The sequence below is a fragment of the Artemia sp. Qi Xiang Cuo genome, chromosome 8, assembly GCF_049724085.1.
Source record: "Artemia sp. Qi Xiang Cuo chromosome 8, ASM4972408v1, whole genome shotgun sequence".
Lineage (NCBI taxonomy): Eukaryota > Metazoa > Arthropoda > Branchiopoda > Anostraca > Artemiidae > Artemia > Artemia sp. Qi Xiang Cuo.
In genome coordinates this window covers 11,651,686-11,672,078 of record NC_142801.1, presented here as the reverse complement: position 1 = coordinate 11,672,078, position 20,393 = coordinate 11,651,686, and the positions used below count along the sequence as shown (strand labels likewise).

The 20,393-nt window shown below is 36.2% G+C and overlaps 1 protein-coding gene across 1 annotated transcript in view; it reads left to right on the top strand.

The window, feature by feature from the left end:
* The window catches only part of LOC148949160 (uncharacterized), a 133,083-nt gene that overhangs the window by 23,347 nt on the left and 89,343 nt on the right, over positions 1-20,393 (top strand). The window contains exons 2-3 of the mRNA XM_089093214.1: positions 4,066-4,323; positions 16,653-16,753. Coding sequence (XP_088949340.1) covers positions 4,066-4,323; positions 16,653-16,753 — 359 coding nt within the window. The remainder of the gene's footprint in view (positions 1-4,065; positions 4,324-16,652; positions 16,754-20,393) is intronic.

Below are 20,393 nucleotides of genomic sequence, written 5' to 3'. Positions count from 1 at the left end.
GAACCTAAGAGTAGAAAAGTGAAAGTTCCAAGGAGTGTTTAGGGGAGTTTTGAACTAAGTCAAAACACACTCTATGCTTGCTGGTTAAAAGGTATATCAGCCGTATCCCATGAATGGTCTAGGCCAAGGGTATTAATTTTAAGCTTTCAGGGCATGTTAAGGGGAATATTAAACTAGTTAAAATGCACAATGTGCATAGCCTACTGCTGCTACTACTACGACTGGTACAACTATGATGTCTGCTACTAGTACTTCTGAAGCTAGGGGTATTACAGTGATCAGGAAATGTTGAAGAGGATAGTTAGACAAGTTGAAATATGCTATGTGGATGCAGGTTATTAAAAGGGAATAACAGCTGTATCCCAGGAACAGCTTAGAGTGTTAAGTTGACTCTTTAAGTTGATGTTGAGGAGAATATTGAACACCCAAAGATACTATATGCCTACTACTGCTATTTCTAATGCTACTGTTTAAATTAAGGGTATTAATGAGAAATTTTCAGGAAATGTTGATGAGTATGCTGAATTATATGAAAACATGCTATGTGTATGCAGGTTGTCAAAAGGTTGTATCATCAGCATGTCAAGAGCAGGTTAGAGTATTAGATTAGAACTTGCAGGGCATGTAAAGGGGTAAGTTGAACTAATAAAATGCAATATTTGCATACTGCTTCTAGTAGTAGTACTACTACTGCTATTCATACTAATATTACTAAGGCTAATAGTATCAATATAGAGCTTTCAGGAACTCTTGAGGGGGGTGTTAGGCAACATCAAAACACATTATGTGCATGCAGGTTATCAATAGTGAATATTAGCAATATCTCAGAAATGGCTTAAAGTGGGGAATTGAAACTATCAGGGTATGAGGAGGGGATTTTGAAATAGACCAAAAAGGCACAATTTGATTACTATTACTGATTACTACTGATACTACTGCTGCTATCACTAATACTACTTAGGGTATTAGGTTATGGCTTGGCTTCAATCATTGTACATGTTTTCTACTATTACTTCCTCTACTATGCCTACTACTATTGTTAATGCTAAGAGTATTAGTTAAACTTTCAGAGAACAGTGAGGGCAGTGTTGAACTGAATCAAAACAAACTATATATACCTGCGCTATCAAAGAGGTGTATCTGCAATATCCGAGTAACAGCTTAGGGTATTTTGCTGAAACTCCCAGGGCTAACTACCAATATTACTACCACGTATGTTGCTACTTCTGCTCCTACTACTGCTACTTTTGGACTAGATTAAAGTAACTTAAGTGCATCCATGTTGTCAAGATATCCAGGCGGGATGTCTTTGGACTAGAATAGGGTATAAAGAAATTTCGCAGAAAGCTTGTGTTGCTTCAAAATTAAATCAAAAGGCACAAAATGTATGTGGGTTATCAATAAGACGTCTCAGCATTATCTTTAGAACAACTGAGGGAACTTCAAATTTTTGGCTTTTTGAAGGGAGGGGTGAGGGGAACCATGGGTGCTTTGTCCTTTATTCCCTTGATTTGTTTTACATTTTCAGCTCTTGTGGAACTCAAAATTGAGTCGTGTTTAACTTCTAAAACACAAGTTCGAATTTTTCCTGAAGTCCCCATAGTCCCCATATTTTTAGTTTCTTTTCGTATTTATTTCTGCTTTTTCAGCTTTATTTATATTGGGGATGGGTGGTTGATCATACATCCATACACACAGAAATTGCAGAAATATTCTTAGTTTGAAATAGAGAAGCACATTCTGCAGCACAAAGATGGAAGGGGTGGGGTTGTTTGACATGCCTTGAAAAGCTTTGACATCGCAACCTGAAATTTTTTTTTTTTTTTATATATTTTAGACCCCTTCTCCCCTCACAAAAATTCAAATGGGAACACCTTGTTCAGGCTTAGTTGTTGTTTCTGAAATATTTTTGTGATTAACATAATCTTACCTGAATCACAAAGCTAATTGAGTCTCCCTCAACTAGATTGATTATAAATTTGAGTCTAATACTGCTCAAAAGTAATGCTTGGCTTCTATCAAATGTGGTATTCTTTAGCTTTGTGATTACAAATCTAAGGCTTACATAAAAACATCATTTTGAATAAAAATGCACTAAAAATTTCATTGAAAATCATGTTTCATTCTACGGATTTGAATCTTTATTATTAGAGGACACAAAGCAGAGCCCCTGGGCCCATGTCCCTTGTGGTGTAAGTTCACCAATTTTTTATTTTTTTTTGGGGGGGGGGGCAAACCTGGGTTTTTAATCTGTTTCAATAAAATTACCAAAAGACGCATTTTCTTTGAAATTCCTCCCCCCCCCCAAAAAAATGTTTTGTTCAAAATCTATGGGACAGTTCCCCCAAATTGATATCAATGCTCGTCCTTTCAGCTCCACTCTTTCCATGTCTAGGTTTGCTAGTGTAGGCCAGCAATACCTTTGTCTATTCACTAATGTTTACTGAGGTCAGTGTTTATGATGTTTTTATATGTGCACTGTTTTTTGTTCTACAGTTCAATTGACTTCACTTTAGGTGTGCTGGATCCTACCAAGCATAAATAAAGCAACAACAGCTGAGATTCTACCTGATGCTGCTTTATAACCAAATTACATTAATGTTGTTTCTCTGCATTGAAATTTTTCAGTTTGTTGGAAAAAAATGCTGCTCCAATATGTCTCAGTAAGCATCCTTGTTATAAAAAGGATTGTCCATACATTTGGCCCTTATCTATAGCAGAACATAATAAATGTTCACAAATTCAGGAAAATCTAGGAATGGAGGGGGAGCAAATTTGTTGTTATTTTGTTGTTTCCAAAGAAAGATGTTTTTCACCGAAAATAACAAAAAAAGTTATTTTTTCAAAATCTGGAGGAGAAATCGGCCTCCCACCTCTCCTTCTCTTCCATTAGTACCTTTGACCTAGAACTATCTATGGTGGCCCTTCAGCCAGGAAGGCCCACCACAGATGCCAGCCAGGAAGGGCACCACTCCTGGCTGAAGGGCCACGAAACGGAGATGAGCACCGCCGGTTTGGACCTTAAGGGTCTAGTGCCTTCATACTTACTTACTTTTTTATCTATGGTGGGTAAATTGTAACATACTAAAGTATGGTAAAAAGCATGAATTCGGTTGATTTTCTTATGCAGCAAAACAAAATTATGCTTGATGGATTTCATTTAAGTTTCATTAGCTATTCTTTTTGGAGGTTTGCGGTGTTTCAGGTCTTTTTTTTTGGGGGGGGGGGGACCCAAATTTTTGTCATCATATGATCTACCAGAGTGGGTTATGGTATACCAAAAACTACCCATAATCAGTAGTAAGAAGAGCAAATCTGTGTTTGTCTTTTTTGGGGTTCATATCCAATCCAACATTTATAAGGGCGTCTCAAATCCTTGTCAGAAGGATATGCACCAGAAATATTTATTTGATCTTGACAAAACAAGGTTGAAAGTAAGAAGTGATGTCCTGGTTATGTTGTTTTGCAATCATTGAGGAGCGACCCTAAAGTTTTTCGCATCAGGAGAACTTTCTGAAGTGCCAAATTTTATAAAAGTAAGGGTTTGGGCCTTATGTATGCCTCCTGAAGGTCAATACCCAATTTCCCACTTGTGGTGGGAAAGACTTTTAATTCTTGTCATCACACTGACGACTTTCGAAACTACATCGCTCCGAAAGCTTACTGCCATTACTTAACTAAACAGAGTATCAAACGAACGGCTACTGTCCTCCTTGAACTGTCCTTAAACCATCATACAGACCATCCCACTCCAACACATTCGATGGTTAGGACATGTTCAGCGTATGTCCCCAGCCCAACTACCCAAAATCGCCTTTGAAGGAAGAATTAATTCGTCTTGCCCAAGAGGCCGACCTCCCAACCGCTTGTGGGAAAAATTTCTGACCACCACTTCCCAGTACTGCAGAGGACTGTGACAAACACCGAGGCTTCGACTGATTTAATTTATATATGTTGTATAGTTTTTACACTCCTACGCTCAATTTTAATCCGATTTAACCCTCAAATTCATCTTTAAAAAAATAGTATCACAAAGATTGATGTGTATTTTTACTATGCTTATAGGTATTTGTCAGAATCAGACCAACCAATGAAATCAAATCAAAGTGCCTTCAAACACAAGGGAATGAAATTTCGATTCAGTCACAAGGGAAGCAAAGAATAAATCGGTTCAACTTCAGTGAAGTGCTTCCAGATACGACCAAGCAGAAAGAAGTATTTGATAAGACCGTTTTAGAGCCTGTAACCGATTTTTTACATGGAGAGGATGCATTAATATTCACATATGGAGCAACAAGTGCTGGGAAGACATTTACAATGCTGGTAATTAAATTTAACCTCATTTAAAGGGATAGAGCATAGGGAGGGAGGGAATAAGAAAAAAATCTTTATATTGATGTCATGTTAACTAGTCAAACTTAGCTGAGTGACAGAAGGAGTGAAGGGGAACGAAATTTAATCTCAATTAGAGGGAGAGGACTGGAAAGAGTGAAAGGAAAGGGACATAAAGTCTCCATTTTGTATTGATGCCAGGATAGGTCAATATCTTTAATTTGTAACCCATATGTTGTAACTCTTATGACATTTTGATGTCAAATTGATGACATTTTGACATGATGACATTTTGATGTAACTCTTTGATGCCAGGATAGGTCAATATCTTTAATTTGTGACCCATATGTTGTAACTCTTTGACATTTGTAGTTGCAGCACACTTTAAGTAGTAAGGCTTTGCCTGTAATTTTTTTTAAAGTTATTGTTTTTTTTTTTTTTTTTTTTTTTTTTTTTTTAGGCTCTTGGACGGGACAAAGAGGTTTGGGAAAGGTGGGAAAGCATGCTTTTTTTTCCTAACAAAGGACAGACCTATGAAATTACTCAGATGATCATTTATTCTAGAATTCTGACTGTTTTTATACACATGATCGTTTCCTTTAATTTTCGATCTTAGTGATTTTTTCACACTATCCTTATCTTATTGACGCATTTCTTACATTAACCTTATTGAGGTATTATGTACTTGTTGAAGTACTCCTAAATTAGGTAGACACTTGACAAACAAAACCTGGTTTGACCATTGTAATCTTTTTGATGATTTTGTTGGTTTTAAATTAAATTTATTGATAATGATTGAGCTTAATCACAGCTTTGCCCTCATTTTTTATTAGTTTACATTTAATGCTTAGGGGGAACAGTATAGAACAAGACCTGGCTATTTCTTCCGTGTTGAAATTTTTTGTTTATATGACGACAACAAAAGCATGAGGGCGTTGATTTTGGTTTCTATTTATTGCCCAGTTTCTACTTATTGCCCAGATTATTATTGCCCAGTATCTATTTATTGCTCAGATTATTATTGCCCAGTATCTATTTATTACCCAGATTTATTGCCCAGATTAAGTACTATAAGCTGCGTTTGCTTCTTTTCTTTTTTACTCAGTTTTCTAAATTAAGTTTTATCATGATAAGTTCACGTCCATTCGTATAAGAAAATGGAATATACAAGTTTAGTGATTTTAACATGGACTTGTTGAGATTTTGAAAAGAAGAATTTGGCCCTCTCATTACAATTTTTATCTAATTACATCCAAAAAGGGCGTTTTCATTAATCTGTATTTTACTACTGCAATTTATTACCATCAGTTTATATTGGAGACTCCTGAATGATTGAATAATTAGCTTAGATAGGCGGTTCATACATTCAGGTAGAATAATACTACACCCACTTTGGGGATGACTTGCTTTTTGCACTAATTTTCTAATGTATTCATCTGGTATGCAGTTTTTAATCTTTTAATTTCTCAGTTATTAATCTAAGAGTGCAAATTTGGTCAGCACATTCTCTACTCTTCCTAGACCCACAATGTTCTTCTCTTAAAACTTTATCTATAGCATATCTAGGTCTAAAAAGCATAGTCATACTAAGTAATTTGATTCCTAGAGAAACCAGACAAATAATTACCACATATATTCTTATTGCCTTTCTCAGAGAAGGGCTAAATAAGATTTTTTTTTTTTGAAGGGCTAAATTGCTAGGTACTTCTCCTTTAAAAAAAAAACATATCCATAATCTTTGGTAACTTATATCTAAGTTTTTCAAATAACATATTTGAAAAACTTATTTACCACACTGAGAATCTGGGGCCTTATTATTTTTTAACCCTTTTAATACCCTGATGAGCTGAGTCACCATCATCTTTGACTGGCATCTACAGGGTTTATCTTCACTGCTGACAAGTCTAATTTAAGGTAATACTATCATCAATTCTTTCTCGCACAATAAATCTTCCTTCAGGTTCTAGGCGAATACCCCCCCCCCCAGACGAATACCCCCCGGAAAATACCTCCCCGCGGAAAATACCCCCCTCCCAAAAAAAATACCCCCCCCGTGGAAAATAAGGCTTTACAAGTCTTAAAATTTTATCTTAGTTCTATTTTTTTAATTTCCTTTGGGCGATGGAATTTTGGTACTTATGTATTATGCGCCACTCACTCAAGTTTACGCTGTGTAAAACTCGAGAACACACCGTTTTTTTTTGTTAGTTTCTTCGTTACTTTAGAAATAAATTATTTGAAAAAAAACTACGTTTTCTAAAGAGTTAAAGAGGCTGAGTTACAAGGTCGAACCTCAAAACGTACAGGGATTAGGAGGCACAGTTGGGGGGCTGCCGCCCCCAAACCCCCGCTTTCGCAGCCATTCAATAAAAAAAAAGTTCTTTAAGCTGAAAGTAAGGAGCGACATTAAATCTTAAAACGAACAGAAATTATTCCGTATATGAAAGAGGCTGTGCCCTCCTCAACGCCTCGCTCTTTACGCTAAAGTTTGACTTTCTCACAACTCTTTTTTTAAACAATAAAAACTTTAGCGTAAAGAGCGAGGCGTTGAGGAGGGCACAGCCTCTTTCATATACGGAATAATTTCTGTTCGTTTTAAGATTTAATGTAACTCCTTACTTTCAGTTTAAAAAACAGTTTTTTTATTTAAAGGCTGCGAAAGCGGGGGGTTTGGGGGGCGGCAGCCCCCAACTGTGCCTCCTAATCCCTGTACGTTTTAAGGTTCGATCTTGTAACTCAGCCTCTTTAACTCTTTAGGAAACGTAGTTTTTTTCAAATAATTTCTGCACGTTTTTGTACAGTTTATTACTTATTATTGCTTGACTAACTGTTAGCTGATCGTGTCAGGAGTTAAAGTTGGGGGGCGGCCCCCCTCCCAACACCCCGCGCGTGATCCTTATTGTGTTAAGTCTTTTAATTACTGTAACCTCCAAAAACCGCGTACATGGTGCCACCGAATACCTGTGCGTTTTAACGTGCGAACTTGTGACTCAGCCTCTTTAACAGCCCCCCCAACTGTGCCTCCAAATCCCTCTACGTTTTAAGGGTTGACCTTGTAACTCAGCCTCTTTAACTCTTTAGAAAACGTAGTTTTTTTCAAATAATACACATAAACAGGTTAGACATGCTTTGTTATGAACATTGACGCGCAGATATTTTCATAACAAAGCAGGTCTAACCGGGTTATGTGTATTATTTGAAAAAAACTAAGGTTTTTCGTAAATGTAAATTTGGGGGATAATTTTTTCGGTCTGAAAATATCAAAAGGCCCTAACAGGTCGAATTCTGCTTCGAATGAGTCCTCATTCAACCGGATCCGTTGCCAACTGTGGCCTGTAGGCGTGGCTAAGAAAAAAAAGAAATGATGATGAATTTTAAGTGGCTATATTTGGTTTTTTGAAAACAGGGAAGGAGTGATCGGATTGAGCTGAAATTTCGAGGATAAGCTCCCGGGCCCTAGGAAAGCTTAACCTCTAAATTTCAGCCAAATCGGACAACGTTGAAGGGGGGCTGTGGTGGGAGGGTCCAAACTTCCGGCCCAGTTTACCCCATGAAGATAAAGTCGGAGGAGGATGAAATTTTGCAAGTTTCTTAGTTTGAGCTTGGGCTACAAAATGCGATTACCTCCGTCTCTCTGCGACCTCTAGGACCTGAAATCTCTTAACATTGTGGTGGGTCGCCTCTTTATAGAGGCACAAGTGTGCCTCCTTGATTTGCGCTATAGATTTGCACATTAGGGGGGGGGGGATAACCATAACGGGTCTGCATGCAAAATGTGTTTGGTACAACTATTCTGCATATTAGATTGATAAACAAATGAGTGTATTTTAAAGCCAAATATAAGGCCATGAACATAGTAAAATAACATAAATGAATATAGTAAATGGGGTGTGTGTGTTTAACCCCCCAAAAAATGCCCTCCCCATAGAAATATCCTCTGGACAATTCAATCCTGGCGAAGATTTACCCCGTAGCATTACACCTAACACCTCCACGCGTAAAATTAAACCGGACAAGACAAAACGATACAAAAAAACAAATTTCGTATATGACTTCTTGCAGGTTCACCCAGCTTAAAATTTCTTCTTAAAATTTCATCTCCTGGAAACTATTTAAAATATTCCCAGCCACTATATTCATTTATGTTATTTTACTGTGTTCATGGCCGTATATTTGGCTTTAAAATACACTTATTTGTCTATCTATCTAATATGCAGAATAATTGTACCAAACACATTTTGTATGCAGACCCGTTATGCTTACCCTCCTCCTAATGTGCAAATCTGTAGCGCAAATTTATTTATAAAGTAACGAAGAAACTAACAAAAAAAAAACGGCTTGTTCTCGAATTTTACACAGCGTAAACTTGAGTGATTGGTGCATAATACAAAAGTAACAAAATTCCTTCCCCCCTACGGAAATTAGAAAAATGGGAGGGCATTTTTTGGGGGGGTTAAACACCCAGCCCCCCCCCCCCCCCCCCCATTCACTATATTCATTTATGTTATTTTATTGTATTTATGGCCGTATATTTGGCTCTAAAATACACTTATTTGTCTATCTATCTAATATGAAGAATAATTGTAGCAAACACATTTTGCATGTAGACCCATTATGCTTACCCCTTCCCCCCTAATGTGAAAATCTATAGCGCAAATTTCTTTCTAAAGTAACTAAGAAACTAACAAAAAAACCGGTGTGTTCTCGAATTTTACACAGCGTAAACTTGAGTGAGTGGCGCATAATACACAAGTACCAAAATTCCATCCCCCTACGGAAATTAAAAAAATAAGACTATTTTCCAAGGGGGTATTTTTGGGGGGGGGGGGGGGGGTAAACGCCGGCCACCCTTCCTTCACATCCAAAGTATCACAGATTTTTTATTCTTTTCTATATCTTTTCCTGTGAATCTATCATGGTTTAGCATATTCTCAAGTTATTCTGCCCATCTCTCTTTAACTCTTTCCTTATCATTAATTGTGGCCCTACTCTGATCTTTAACTGGGACAAGTCCAGATTGACTATTCTCTCTCAATTTATTAACATGCCAGTACAATATTTGGTACTTGTCTAAAATATAAAGCACACTCGAAACTTGCATTGCGAATACCCGGTTGTTCACGCTGTCTATGCTAAACAAGAGACTTCGGTTCGTTGGGAAACCACATTCTGGTGTTTTTTAATTAAATATTTAGTTGGTATTTTGGTTAGGTTATTATAGGTTACGTGCTCTGGCCGTTTCATATTTCTTTCTGGGGGTTTTCATAATTTTGTTACTAAAGCATTGTATTTTCATCATATTTTGTTTTATTTCATTAGCATTCATCAAACTTCACTTCTCGAGTGTATTTTATATAATAGACAAGTACCCAATATTTTACTATTATGCTTTATGGCTGCGTCTTCTAAATCTTGGGCAATTTTATTGATGGCCTCTACTTCACATTTCCTTAATTCGTATTTTAATGCTTTCTCGACTTTTATCACCCAAATATTTCTTGTGTAACCCCCCCCCCCCGTCCCTAATGTACAAATTCCATCATTAATTATTCCCAATGCATTATTCCCAATTATTATTCCCAAATATAATTATTCCCAATACATTATTAATATTCCCAATGCATTTTGTCATGTATTACTATTATGTTTCAATTTAATCCTCATAAATGACTAGAAAGTGCATTTTAAATTTTAAAAGGAATTTTAAAAAGGAAAAGAACCTTACTTTTTGTCAATGTGATTTGTATCAATGCCAAACGGTTTTATTGGTGTATTGAATCTATTCCAATAGAAAATCTAATATGTTAACAATGGGCAACTTGCATAACTTGTAGCGCTTGCCCCGAGTGCTAGGGGGAGGGTCAACCGCAGTGGGATAGTTATTTTACTTCTGGACTATTTTGGGATAAAAAGGGGACGTGTTGCCCTCCGATCGCTTTTAAATCTTAATAAACGTTCCTGAACTTTCAATTTCTTATCGAATAAGTCACCTGTGAAGTTTGTACGACTATCGCTTCCGTATGAAGTGCCCCTGTAAGAAAAATAATAACAATACTTTTACAGTGATGTTTACATTTAGCAGATTTTCATTAGCTTGACTTTTATTAAATTATTTATTAGGTCTACATCAAAAGGATTATTTTCAAGCTTGCAAAGTCAAGGCCCAGTGAGATGAAATATCTCAAATATAAAATTTGATTGAAGTCTATCTAGGTCATCGCCGAAACATTAAGATTCTTACCAATAACAATTTTCAGTATTTATTCAAAGGATTAAGAAAACACAGATATCCAATTTCTCAACATGTATTGTTTGGATAATCCCCTGAGCACGGAAAAAGAAAATAAATTACCATGCAATTTGTTAAATAATATTCCATAATAACTGACAAAACCATCATTGATGCATTAACGATGTAAATTCGGATTCATGAAAACCCAGCTGAAAAAAAAAGAATCAAGATAAGCATCAATATAACAAGATGTATTTAAATGAATCACATATTTCTTTGGTGCAAAGAATTTATCTTTCGTATGCGAGTTTCGCGTGTTACTATAGTTCAGGATTTGTGAGGGGACTCCCCCCCCCCCCCTGCATGTGTCCCTGCTCGTTCGTCTTTTAGACGATCTTTCGTCTGGGACAATCGGAAACTTTTCTTGATATTTAGCTCTAATATAAGAGGACCAAATTTTCTAATTCCTGAGAACTAGTTGGCGTAGCCGTTATGCTCCCTCTCCAAGAAAAAAAGGTGTTATATCAAATTTTGTGATGCTATAAAGTGCTGTTAGACAAATAAAGCGGTTTTAGAAAATATAGAGAAAACATACGGGTTTGATATTTAGCATACTAGGATGATAGTAAAACGATTTCTTCGTATGAAGGAATAGATGGCGAAGCTCTGAACGAAGTTGGATTGAATCGGAGTGAGCCTGGTTGTGTTGACCTCAAGCGGCTTGCTGCTGTTTTGAGTTGTGAGTTGTAACACCTTGAAATACAAAATCATTAATAAAAGAAGATAAGGAGCTTAGCAGATAATTTTGAATATAGTCCGGTATGAAACAAGGTCAGTAGTCAAACAGTTCGTGGTAACGAACTGTAAGTAAGGAACGACCCGGCTCAATGGTAACCGAAACTCTAAAAAACGGAATTTTGATACCAATAGATGCATCAAAAGAATCAGATTTTAATTCTGATTTCAAATATATAAGTTTCATTAAGTTTAATCATACCCATCAAAAGTTACGGGCCTGAGAAAATTTGGCTGATTTTCGAAAAAAGGGGGAAAGACCCTATAAAAGTTATAGAACATTAATGAAAATCACACAATCATATTCAGAGTATCAGAGAACCCTACTGTAGAGGTTTCAAGCTCCTATATACAAAAATGTGGAATTTTCCATTTTTTGCCAGAAGAAAGATCACGGATGCGTTTTTGTTTGTTTGTTTGTTTGTTTGTGTTTTTTTTTTTTTTCCAGGGGTGATCGTATCGACCCAGTGGTCCTAGAATATCGTGGGAGGGCTAATTGGAACGGAACTTAAAAGTTCTAGTGCCCTTTTTAAGTAACCAAAAAAAATTGAGGGCAACTAGGCCCCCTCCCACGCTCATTTTTTTCCCAAAGTCACCCGATCAAAATTTTGAGATAGCCATTTTGTTCAGCATGGTCGAAAATATGATAAAAATGTCTTTTAGGATGACTTGATCCCCCAAAGTCCCCAGGGGGAGGGCTGAAAGTTATGAACTTTACTCAATGTTAACATATAGTATTGGTTATTGGGAAGTATACAGACTTTTTCAGAGGAGATTTTTTCTGGTAGGTGGGGGAAGGAGAGGGTGGGGGGCTATATGGAAGGAACTTACCATGAAGGCCGAGTTCATGGGGGACGGGACATTGCTAGGAAGGGGGCGCCGGATTTCCCAGCATTATTAAAGAGAAAGATCAGGAATTAAATAAAAAAAAACAAGTTTTTCAACTGATCAACTGATTGTGATTAAGAGGTCATTTTTAAAGAACTGGAAAAAAAAATTCGAACTATAGTTTAAAGAGCAGGGTATTGAACGAACTGTAAGTAAGGAGCGACCCGGCTCAATGGTAACCGAAACTCTAGAAAACGGTATTTTGATACAAAAAGATACATCAAAAGAATCACATTTTAATGCTGATTTCAAATATATAAGTTTCATCAAGTTTAATCATACCCATCAAAAGTTAGGTGCTTGAGAAAATTTGGCTGATTTTCGAAAAAAGGGGAAGAGACCCCCAAAAAGTTATATAACCTTAATGAAAATCACACCATCATATTCCGCGTATCAGAGAACCCTACTGTAGAGTTTTCAAGCTCCTATCAAAAAAAATGTGTAATTTTGAATTTTTTGCCATAAGAAACATCACTGGTACTTTTTTTTTTTTTTTTTTTTTTTTTTTTTTTTTTCCAGGGGTGATCGTATCGACCCAGTTGTCCTATAATATCGTGGAAGGGCTCATTGGAATGGAAATTGAAAGTTCTAGTGCCCTTTTTAATTGACCAAAAAAAATGGAGGGCAACTAGGCCCCCTCCCATGTTCATTTTTTCCCAAAGTCACCTGATCAAAATTTTGAGATAGCCATTTTGTCAGCATGCTCGAAAATATTATAAGTATGTCTTTTAGGATTACTCAACCCCCCTCATCTCCCGGGGAGAGGGCTGAAAGTTATGAACTTCACCCAATGATAACATATAGTATGGGTTATTTGGAAGTATAAAGGCGTTTTCAGGGGATATTTTTACGTGGAGTGGGGGGGAGGGGTGGGTCAGGGGGTATGTGGGAGGATCTTTCCATGAAGGAAGTTTTCATGGGGGAAGGGACATTGCTAGGAAGGGGACGCCGGACATCCCAGCATTATTTAAAAAAAGATCATAAATTTAATATAAAAAAACAAGTATTTCAACTGCAACAGCAGCAACGTCGAAACTTTAAACGAACAGAAAATATTACATATATGATTGGGTTCACCCCATAATCAATGCCTTGCTCTTTAAGCCAAAGATTTTTTAGTACTTTCAAAAGAACTATTTATTCTAATTAACGGCCTTTGTGATTAACCGGTCATTTATAAAGAATTGGAACAAAAGTTGAACATTCGCTTAAAGAGCAAGGTATTGACTAGGGGGTTAACCCGCTAATAAATGTATTAAAAATATATGAATATAGAAGGTCGTTACGTAAGTTAATTCGTAAGTTACGTATATTTATTACTAATTAAAACGTTCGTAAATAAAATTAAACAAGTTTCGAGAAAGCCATTTAACCAAATAAAAGAAAATTAATATGAAAATTTTGTTTTAATTATTCATGTACGGTGAGCCAAGATCAAAACCTGCATTTATTCAAAAACGTTCAAAAATTAAATAAAAAAAACAAGTTTTCTAAACTGAAAGTAAGGAGCGACAATAAAACTTAAAACGAACAGAAATTATTCTGTATATGAAAGAGACGGTCACCTCCTCACCGCCTCGCTCTTTACGCTAAATTTTGACACTGTCTCACAACTTTATTTTATAAAACAATAAAAAACTTTAGCGTAAAGAGCGAAGCGTTGAGGAGGGGACAGTCTCTTTCATATACAGAATAATTTCTGTTCGTTTTAAGTTTTAATGTCGCTCCTTACTTTCAGTTTAAAAAACTTTTTTTTTTTATTTATTTGTATAAGGCCTCGAGAAAAGTAGTTATGAGAATCGCAGCGGGATTGCAACATGATGTTCTACTTGGATAATGCTGACGATTTTTTTGGGGGGGGGGGGGGCACATAAGTGTAAACGTTGTCTTTATGCTCGTAAAAAGTAAGGTACTAAGCTAGGCGTATGAAAATAACGCAAAATGCAAATAACACAAAGTATATTGGAACAGGAGGTCTTACCTATAGTGCTATGGAGGGGGGCGATGAAACCTTTGAAGGATATAAGCTTCTTTACCTAAACAGTGCTATATCTGTCCAGTGGCTTCAGTTCATGGACAGCTTCACTTACCTAGGGAGATTTATTTGTAAAGACGGTGTGTGCAGTGAATATGTTGGAAGTAGAATAGCAAAGGCCCAGGTTTTTTTTCACAGTTGAAAACAATTTCGAGGAATAAGAAGATAAGTCTTTGAACCAAGATTAGAACATTGGAAGCTACAGTGATGACAGTGGACAAGCATGTTTCTGAAGCGTGGGCGCTCCGAAGAAGGGAGGATGACAGATTGCCAGAGATTGTAATTTTCGGCCAGCGGTTTAGGGTAAAACAAAAAGTAGGTCGTTCCCAGTTGCGATGAGAGGATGTCGTAAGGTAACATTTAAGGGAAATGGGAACATCCTGGAAAGGTGCAAAGAGGGAGCCTTTGAATAGATTGGGGCAGAGGAAGAGCGTGCCTAGCTCTGTTGGCCTAAGGTGGCTTGGTGCTGCAGTGAGTTTGTTAGTAGTTGTATAAGTTGAGCCAATTTTGTTGTTTTTCTCCACAAAAAATACCCAAAAAAAGACATTTTTGATTAAATTCCAGAAAATGGTATTTTCTAGACCTAGGGAAGGGGAGGGGAAATCTGGGAATGCACATATCCCCCCTCTGCCTTCCTCTCTCCAATTGACGCCACTCTAGCTATTGATGAAGGTTATTGGGAAGACGTAGAAAGTAGAGTAGTAAACGCAACAATTTTTTGGGCTTAGAAGAAGGTTGAGTTGTATTACTGCAGCTGTCCAGTGCCGTCTCATCACTCTTCAGTCTAAGTGGCTTCGGACAATCGAGGGAATCCGATAGACAGACTTTATTAGCAGCGACCGCCTACGTAGTATGACTTCCCAGTCACCTTTGTCACACCTGGTTGCCGAGCGGACACTTCGTTGGTTTGGACATGTTTTGTGATTGCCTCCTGACACTCCTGTGCGGGTTCTTTACGACTTTGAACCAACCAGTAGTGGCTGGAAGCGTCCTAGAGGAAGACCCAAGTTCCGGTGGGGTCATAGTCTCGGGAATTTCCTGGACCAATCTGGAATTTTGATGTCTGATGCAGAGGCCCTTGATGCAGACTACCCCATGTGGAGAAGCCTGACGACGCTCTCAACGCCATCCCGGTATGATGATTAAGTAATTAATAAGTAAATATGAGTTCACCTGGTTGTTGAGTTTTAGTAATGTAATTTTTTTTTAACTCGTTTTTTTTATGTTTAAATTAACTAGCTCACCTTTCTCATTTTCATATTCTTTTCGTTCATGTTAGCAGGGGTAAAGGCGGATCTAAAATTTATTTCCTCCTCCCCCCCCCCCTTTTTGGGCTGTCTTTTTCCAACAACTTCTATTAGTTAATATTTTTCCACTGTTTTAAGTTACACTTTGTCATAGTTGATTGAAGTATAACAGAATCAGTTAATCGATCGTTGAATAGCCAAATATAAAAAGCATAGGAATACAAATTCTTTCTATTGGATCATAGACCAGAATCATGACAAACAAGGCATAGTATAAACACGTAAATTAAAGTAAATGCAATAAATCAAGTAATTAGTATTTAGAGTAATAATAAGGTAATTAGAGTGATTCGAGGATCATAGACTAGAATCATGACAAACATGGAATAGTGTAACACGTAAATTAGAGCAAATGAAATAAATAAAGTAATTAGATTAAGAATAAAGTAATTAGAAGATTGTAGACCAGAATCATGACAAACAAGGCATAGTATAAACACGTAAATTAAAGTAAATGAAATAAATCAAATAATTAGTAATTAGAGCAATAATAAAGTAATTAGAGTGATTAGAGGATTATAGACTAGAATCATGACAAACAAGGAATAGTATAAACACGTGAATTAGAGCAAATGAAATAAATAAAGTAATTAGTAATTAGATTAAGAATAAAGTAATTAGAAGACTGTAGACCAGAATCGTGACAAACAAGGCGTAGTATAAACACGTAAATTAGAGTAAATTAAATAAATCAAATAATTAGTAATTAGAGTAATAATAAAGTAATTAGAGTGATTGTTCGAAGTATATTTTAAAAACTTGCATGCTTTTACTTGTGCTGTTTTGACGCAAAATTCAAATTCGGCAACCATGCTGTGATAGAAATTTTTAAAATAAAATTCTATTCTATAAGCTTATCTGATAACTGGATAAAAAGTTACTTTTAAATTGAAAAAGGGAAGCGACGTAAGGGAAGGAAATAAGAAAATAAATTCTGTATGCACTCTGTTGTCTGTAATTTGCATTAATACAACTTCTTTGAACTTTTTACTTACACTGATTGAAGTGGTAAATTTGTTGAGTAACTGTTAAATTAGTATAGTTAATACCACATCTATTACAGGGCACTAACGAAGATATTGGCATTCTTCCACGATCAATTGACGTTATTTTCAACTCACTGAAACCAACTTTGAGCACCGGACAATATATAAAACCAGAAAGGTAAAGCATTAGTTCTATTGAAGCCAAACGTAAATGGTAAGCCTGAAAGCGCGCAAGCAGACCGATAAGTATCGAGGTCATTTTAACAGTTATGTCAATTAATGGTGGCAAATTTTTTTCTGCCCTCCTCCCACATTTGAAAAATAACTTTGTCTAAAAGATGGCTTTGTTTGGTGTTTTCATTGAAAAATTGAAAAACAAACAGCCTAAAACCCTTTTTTGGGGTCCTTGTCGGCCAAGCGGAAAGCAGCTCGTCCCTAAATGGAGTGCAAAGATGACATAAGGGACGTTTTGAGGGAGATGGGAACTTCTTGGGAGGGTGTAAAGAGGGAGATTTTAAATAGATTGGGATGGAGGAGGAGCTTACGTAGCTGTGTTTTTTCTACCCCCGCCCCACATTTTGAAAAATAGCTTTGTCTTTTGGTGTGGTCACTGAAAAATGGCTTTGTTTGGTGTTTTCATTGAAAAATTGAAAAACAAAAAGGTAAAAATCTTGTCAGCAATGGGATTTTTTGGGGGAAGGGATACGGTTTATAATCTGCTCATGTAGCTTCTACAAAATTGTTTATAAAGCTGTATTATAATATAAATTTAATATGGTATTAGTATATTTAAATTAATATATTTTATTGAAGTTTTATGATATACCCACTACCACTCAAGAAGTGAAGTTAGGTTAATCCTAATATATACCTAAGTATGATAAATATAATACTTTATAAAAAAAATTCGGGCTATATATTTGCACGTTAGGGGAGGGGGGGGTAAAGTACAGTGGCTCTGCATGTAAAACGTGTTAACTACAATTATTCTGCATATTATGAAGTAAGAATTGTTTTCTTACTTCACACTGTCCATTTACTTTACCCTCCCTCCCCCTTAATATGCAAATATATAGCCAAAACTATGTATTTCCGATCTATTCTGTCACTTCTCTTTGTCTTTTCTCACGCTAAGGTGAAAGAAACTAGCAGAAGAAACTGGTTTACAATGCGTCGATACATGTACAAGATGAGTGGTAGGGGGCAATGATGCAAGTACCATTTTTTAAATAATATATTTTAGTCATATCTACAATATATATTTTAATAGTATTTATATTTAATATATTTTAATATTTTTTTTTTTTTATTTTAGTATAACTTTAACCGCCTTTATGTTAGTTTTAATGGAATCGGGAATTCCAGAAAAAAAAGTTAAACTTGACCTGAAGCATTCAAAATCGTGGATAAAAGTCAATGAAGGTCACATAAGCTAGGAACTATTTTGAAAGTTAATAAAATAGGTTTTTAAGCTGAATAGTTCCTTGATTTTATTTTTAAAGAAAAGTCGAGACAGTGATTGCTTGAGAAACTTGAATTCTTTAGAACATTAAATGTATGAGTGGAAGACAAGCAGGGGCGAATCTTCAACTTTTTTATTGGGGGTGGGGGCGAGGGGTCCATATCTGGATAGTCAAGTGGCATGGAATATGTAATAATTTTTTGTTCCACATTAGTGGGAGGGTAACTGCCCCCCCCCCCGTGTCCTCCTCCAAACGACGCCCCTGATGACAAGCCTTGCGACTTGGGAGCTTAACTTTTTGAAAAAGTGAAGTAGAGTTTAAAAAAGGGTGGGGTAGAGTTTTATAAACTTCTTTTTTTTTGCCTCAAAGGTTTTTTTTTGTTAAAAATAGCTTTTGTAACAAATCCATTTTTTTTCATTTTTGCCATTGTAGCGTTATCTTATGATAACGAATTGAATTTCTTTGAAGTTTTTTAACTTTTTAACCTGCTTTTACGAAAACATATCTGATGATACGAATCCCCGAAGGCTTCCAAAGAGTAAATTAAGGGGACAGAGAGATCAGTGGCGTCAATTGTGGGTGGGGGGAAAAAGAGAAAAGGCATTTGTCCCCCCCCACCACTCGATTTTGAAAACACATTTCATGGGTATTTTCATTTAATTGTTTTTTTTTTATTGATTGAAAAAAAGAAAATCAACAAAATTGACCATCCCCTCCTCCCCCACAATTTGAAAAAATATCTGTTGTGCGCACATGGTGCTTTATAGTACAAATAACCGCTGTACGCTTTTTAGTAGGCTGCAGCTACTGCTGCAACTATTGATAAAAAATAGAAGACAGAGACAAAATCATCAAGATGCCGAATATTAAGTTTGAATTGAGTGCAAAACAGGTCATTAATTGGTATTTTTTTGTTTTTTTTTTAATGTTAGAGTTTTATAACATTGTTTCTAGTTAACAAATTTGAAACATGTTTTCATAAATTTTTAATGTAAGTTTTTTGTGTTGTTCCGCAAAGTTTTTTTTTGTGTTTGGGTCTAAAAAATTTTTATTTTTTGTCTAAAACTAAAATTACTGGAAACATGAGCGGCAAATTTTACATTAAAAAATTTAGTTATCAGTAATTTGGTGTTAGTAAAGCATTAATTGCCGCCACTATTTTGTTTGTATGCATAAGATGCCAGTTCGATGATAAATGATGTTGTAAATTTACCTTTACACTAGAGTGAAAGCTTACAAGGCTGTAGCGTAAATCACCTTAATTTTTCCTTTAATATGAATTTTCCCCTTAATTTTAAGGGAAAACTGTTGTTATTTTAATTTTCCCCTTAATTTGAATTATATAGTAAATAAATACAACTAAATTTATTTCTAAAAACTGGAAAAATCAGTAATTCAAATTTTCATTTAAAAGAGTTTTTGGTAGTAGCCATTGCAAAAAAAAAAGAACATTGGTAACACATCAGCACAAAACAAGCTAATTTGTACATATGGCACCAAACGAATATGGCACCAATGAATACATATGGCACCAAACAGCGTAAGAAGGTGTAGCTTGCTTTCGGAGGGTTCCGTCTTTGGGAATAAACAGATTGTCAGTGTTTGAATTTTTACGGACGACCGGTCACGCGTTCCCCGTCGCTTGTTGATGTAATCTCTAAACAAAGGAAATTAAAGGAAAATTTCTTCACGTGAAATTCACCTATGTGGGAAACTTCTCCGCTGAAAATCCCCCCGCAGAAAATTCCGAAGTGGCAAATTCTCCCCGCGGAAAATCCACCCCCAGCTTATTAACAACAGTAATATTTATTAGTTTAAAAGTATTTGGAAAATTCCCTTCGTGGATAATTCCATACTCGGAAAATTCCCCTCTCCCATGCAGATGTCCCCCTATGAAAAACTCATACTCCGTGGAAGACTACCAACCTTGGAAAATTTTATCCTTAACCCCCCCCCCCGGGAAGAATCGTCCCACTGAAAATTCCCCTTCCTCGTGGAACTCCCCTATCTGACAATCCCCCCTCCCCCATTGTGAAGTCTAGTCCATAAATCGAAAAATACGATGATGCACTAAATCGATATGCGAACATTGATTTTTTTTTTCCTGTTTTCCATAAAAGCGTCTTGCTTTCCATAATGGAGTTAATCATAGACTTAATTTATTTTTCTCCACATCTATGTAAATTACCTGATTAATTCAATTTGGTTACATATGCAAAAACTTGGAAAAAGATATACAAATCACATTAATTTTAATTTGATACATCCCCCATCTCAACAAGATTCCGCGACCCCCATCCTTCCCTGTGCTTAATTCCCCTTCCCCCAGTCCTCTGAATATTCGCCCTAAAGATC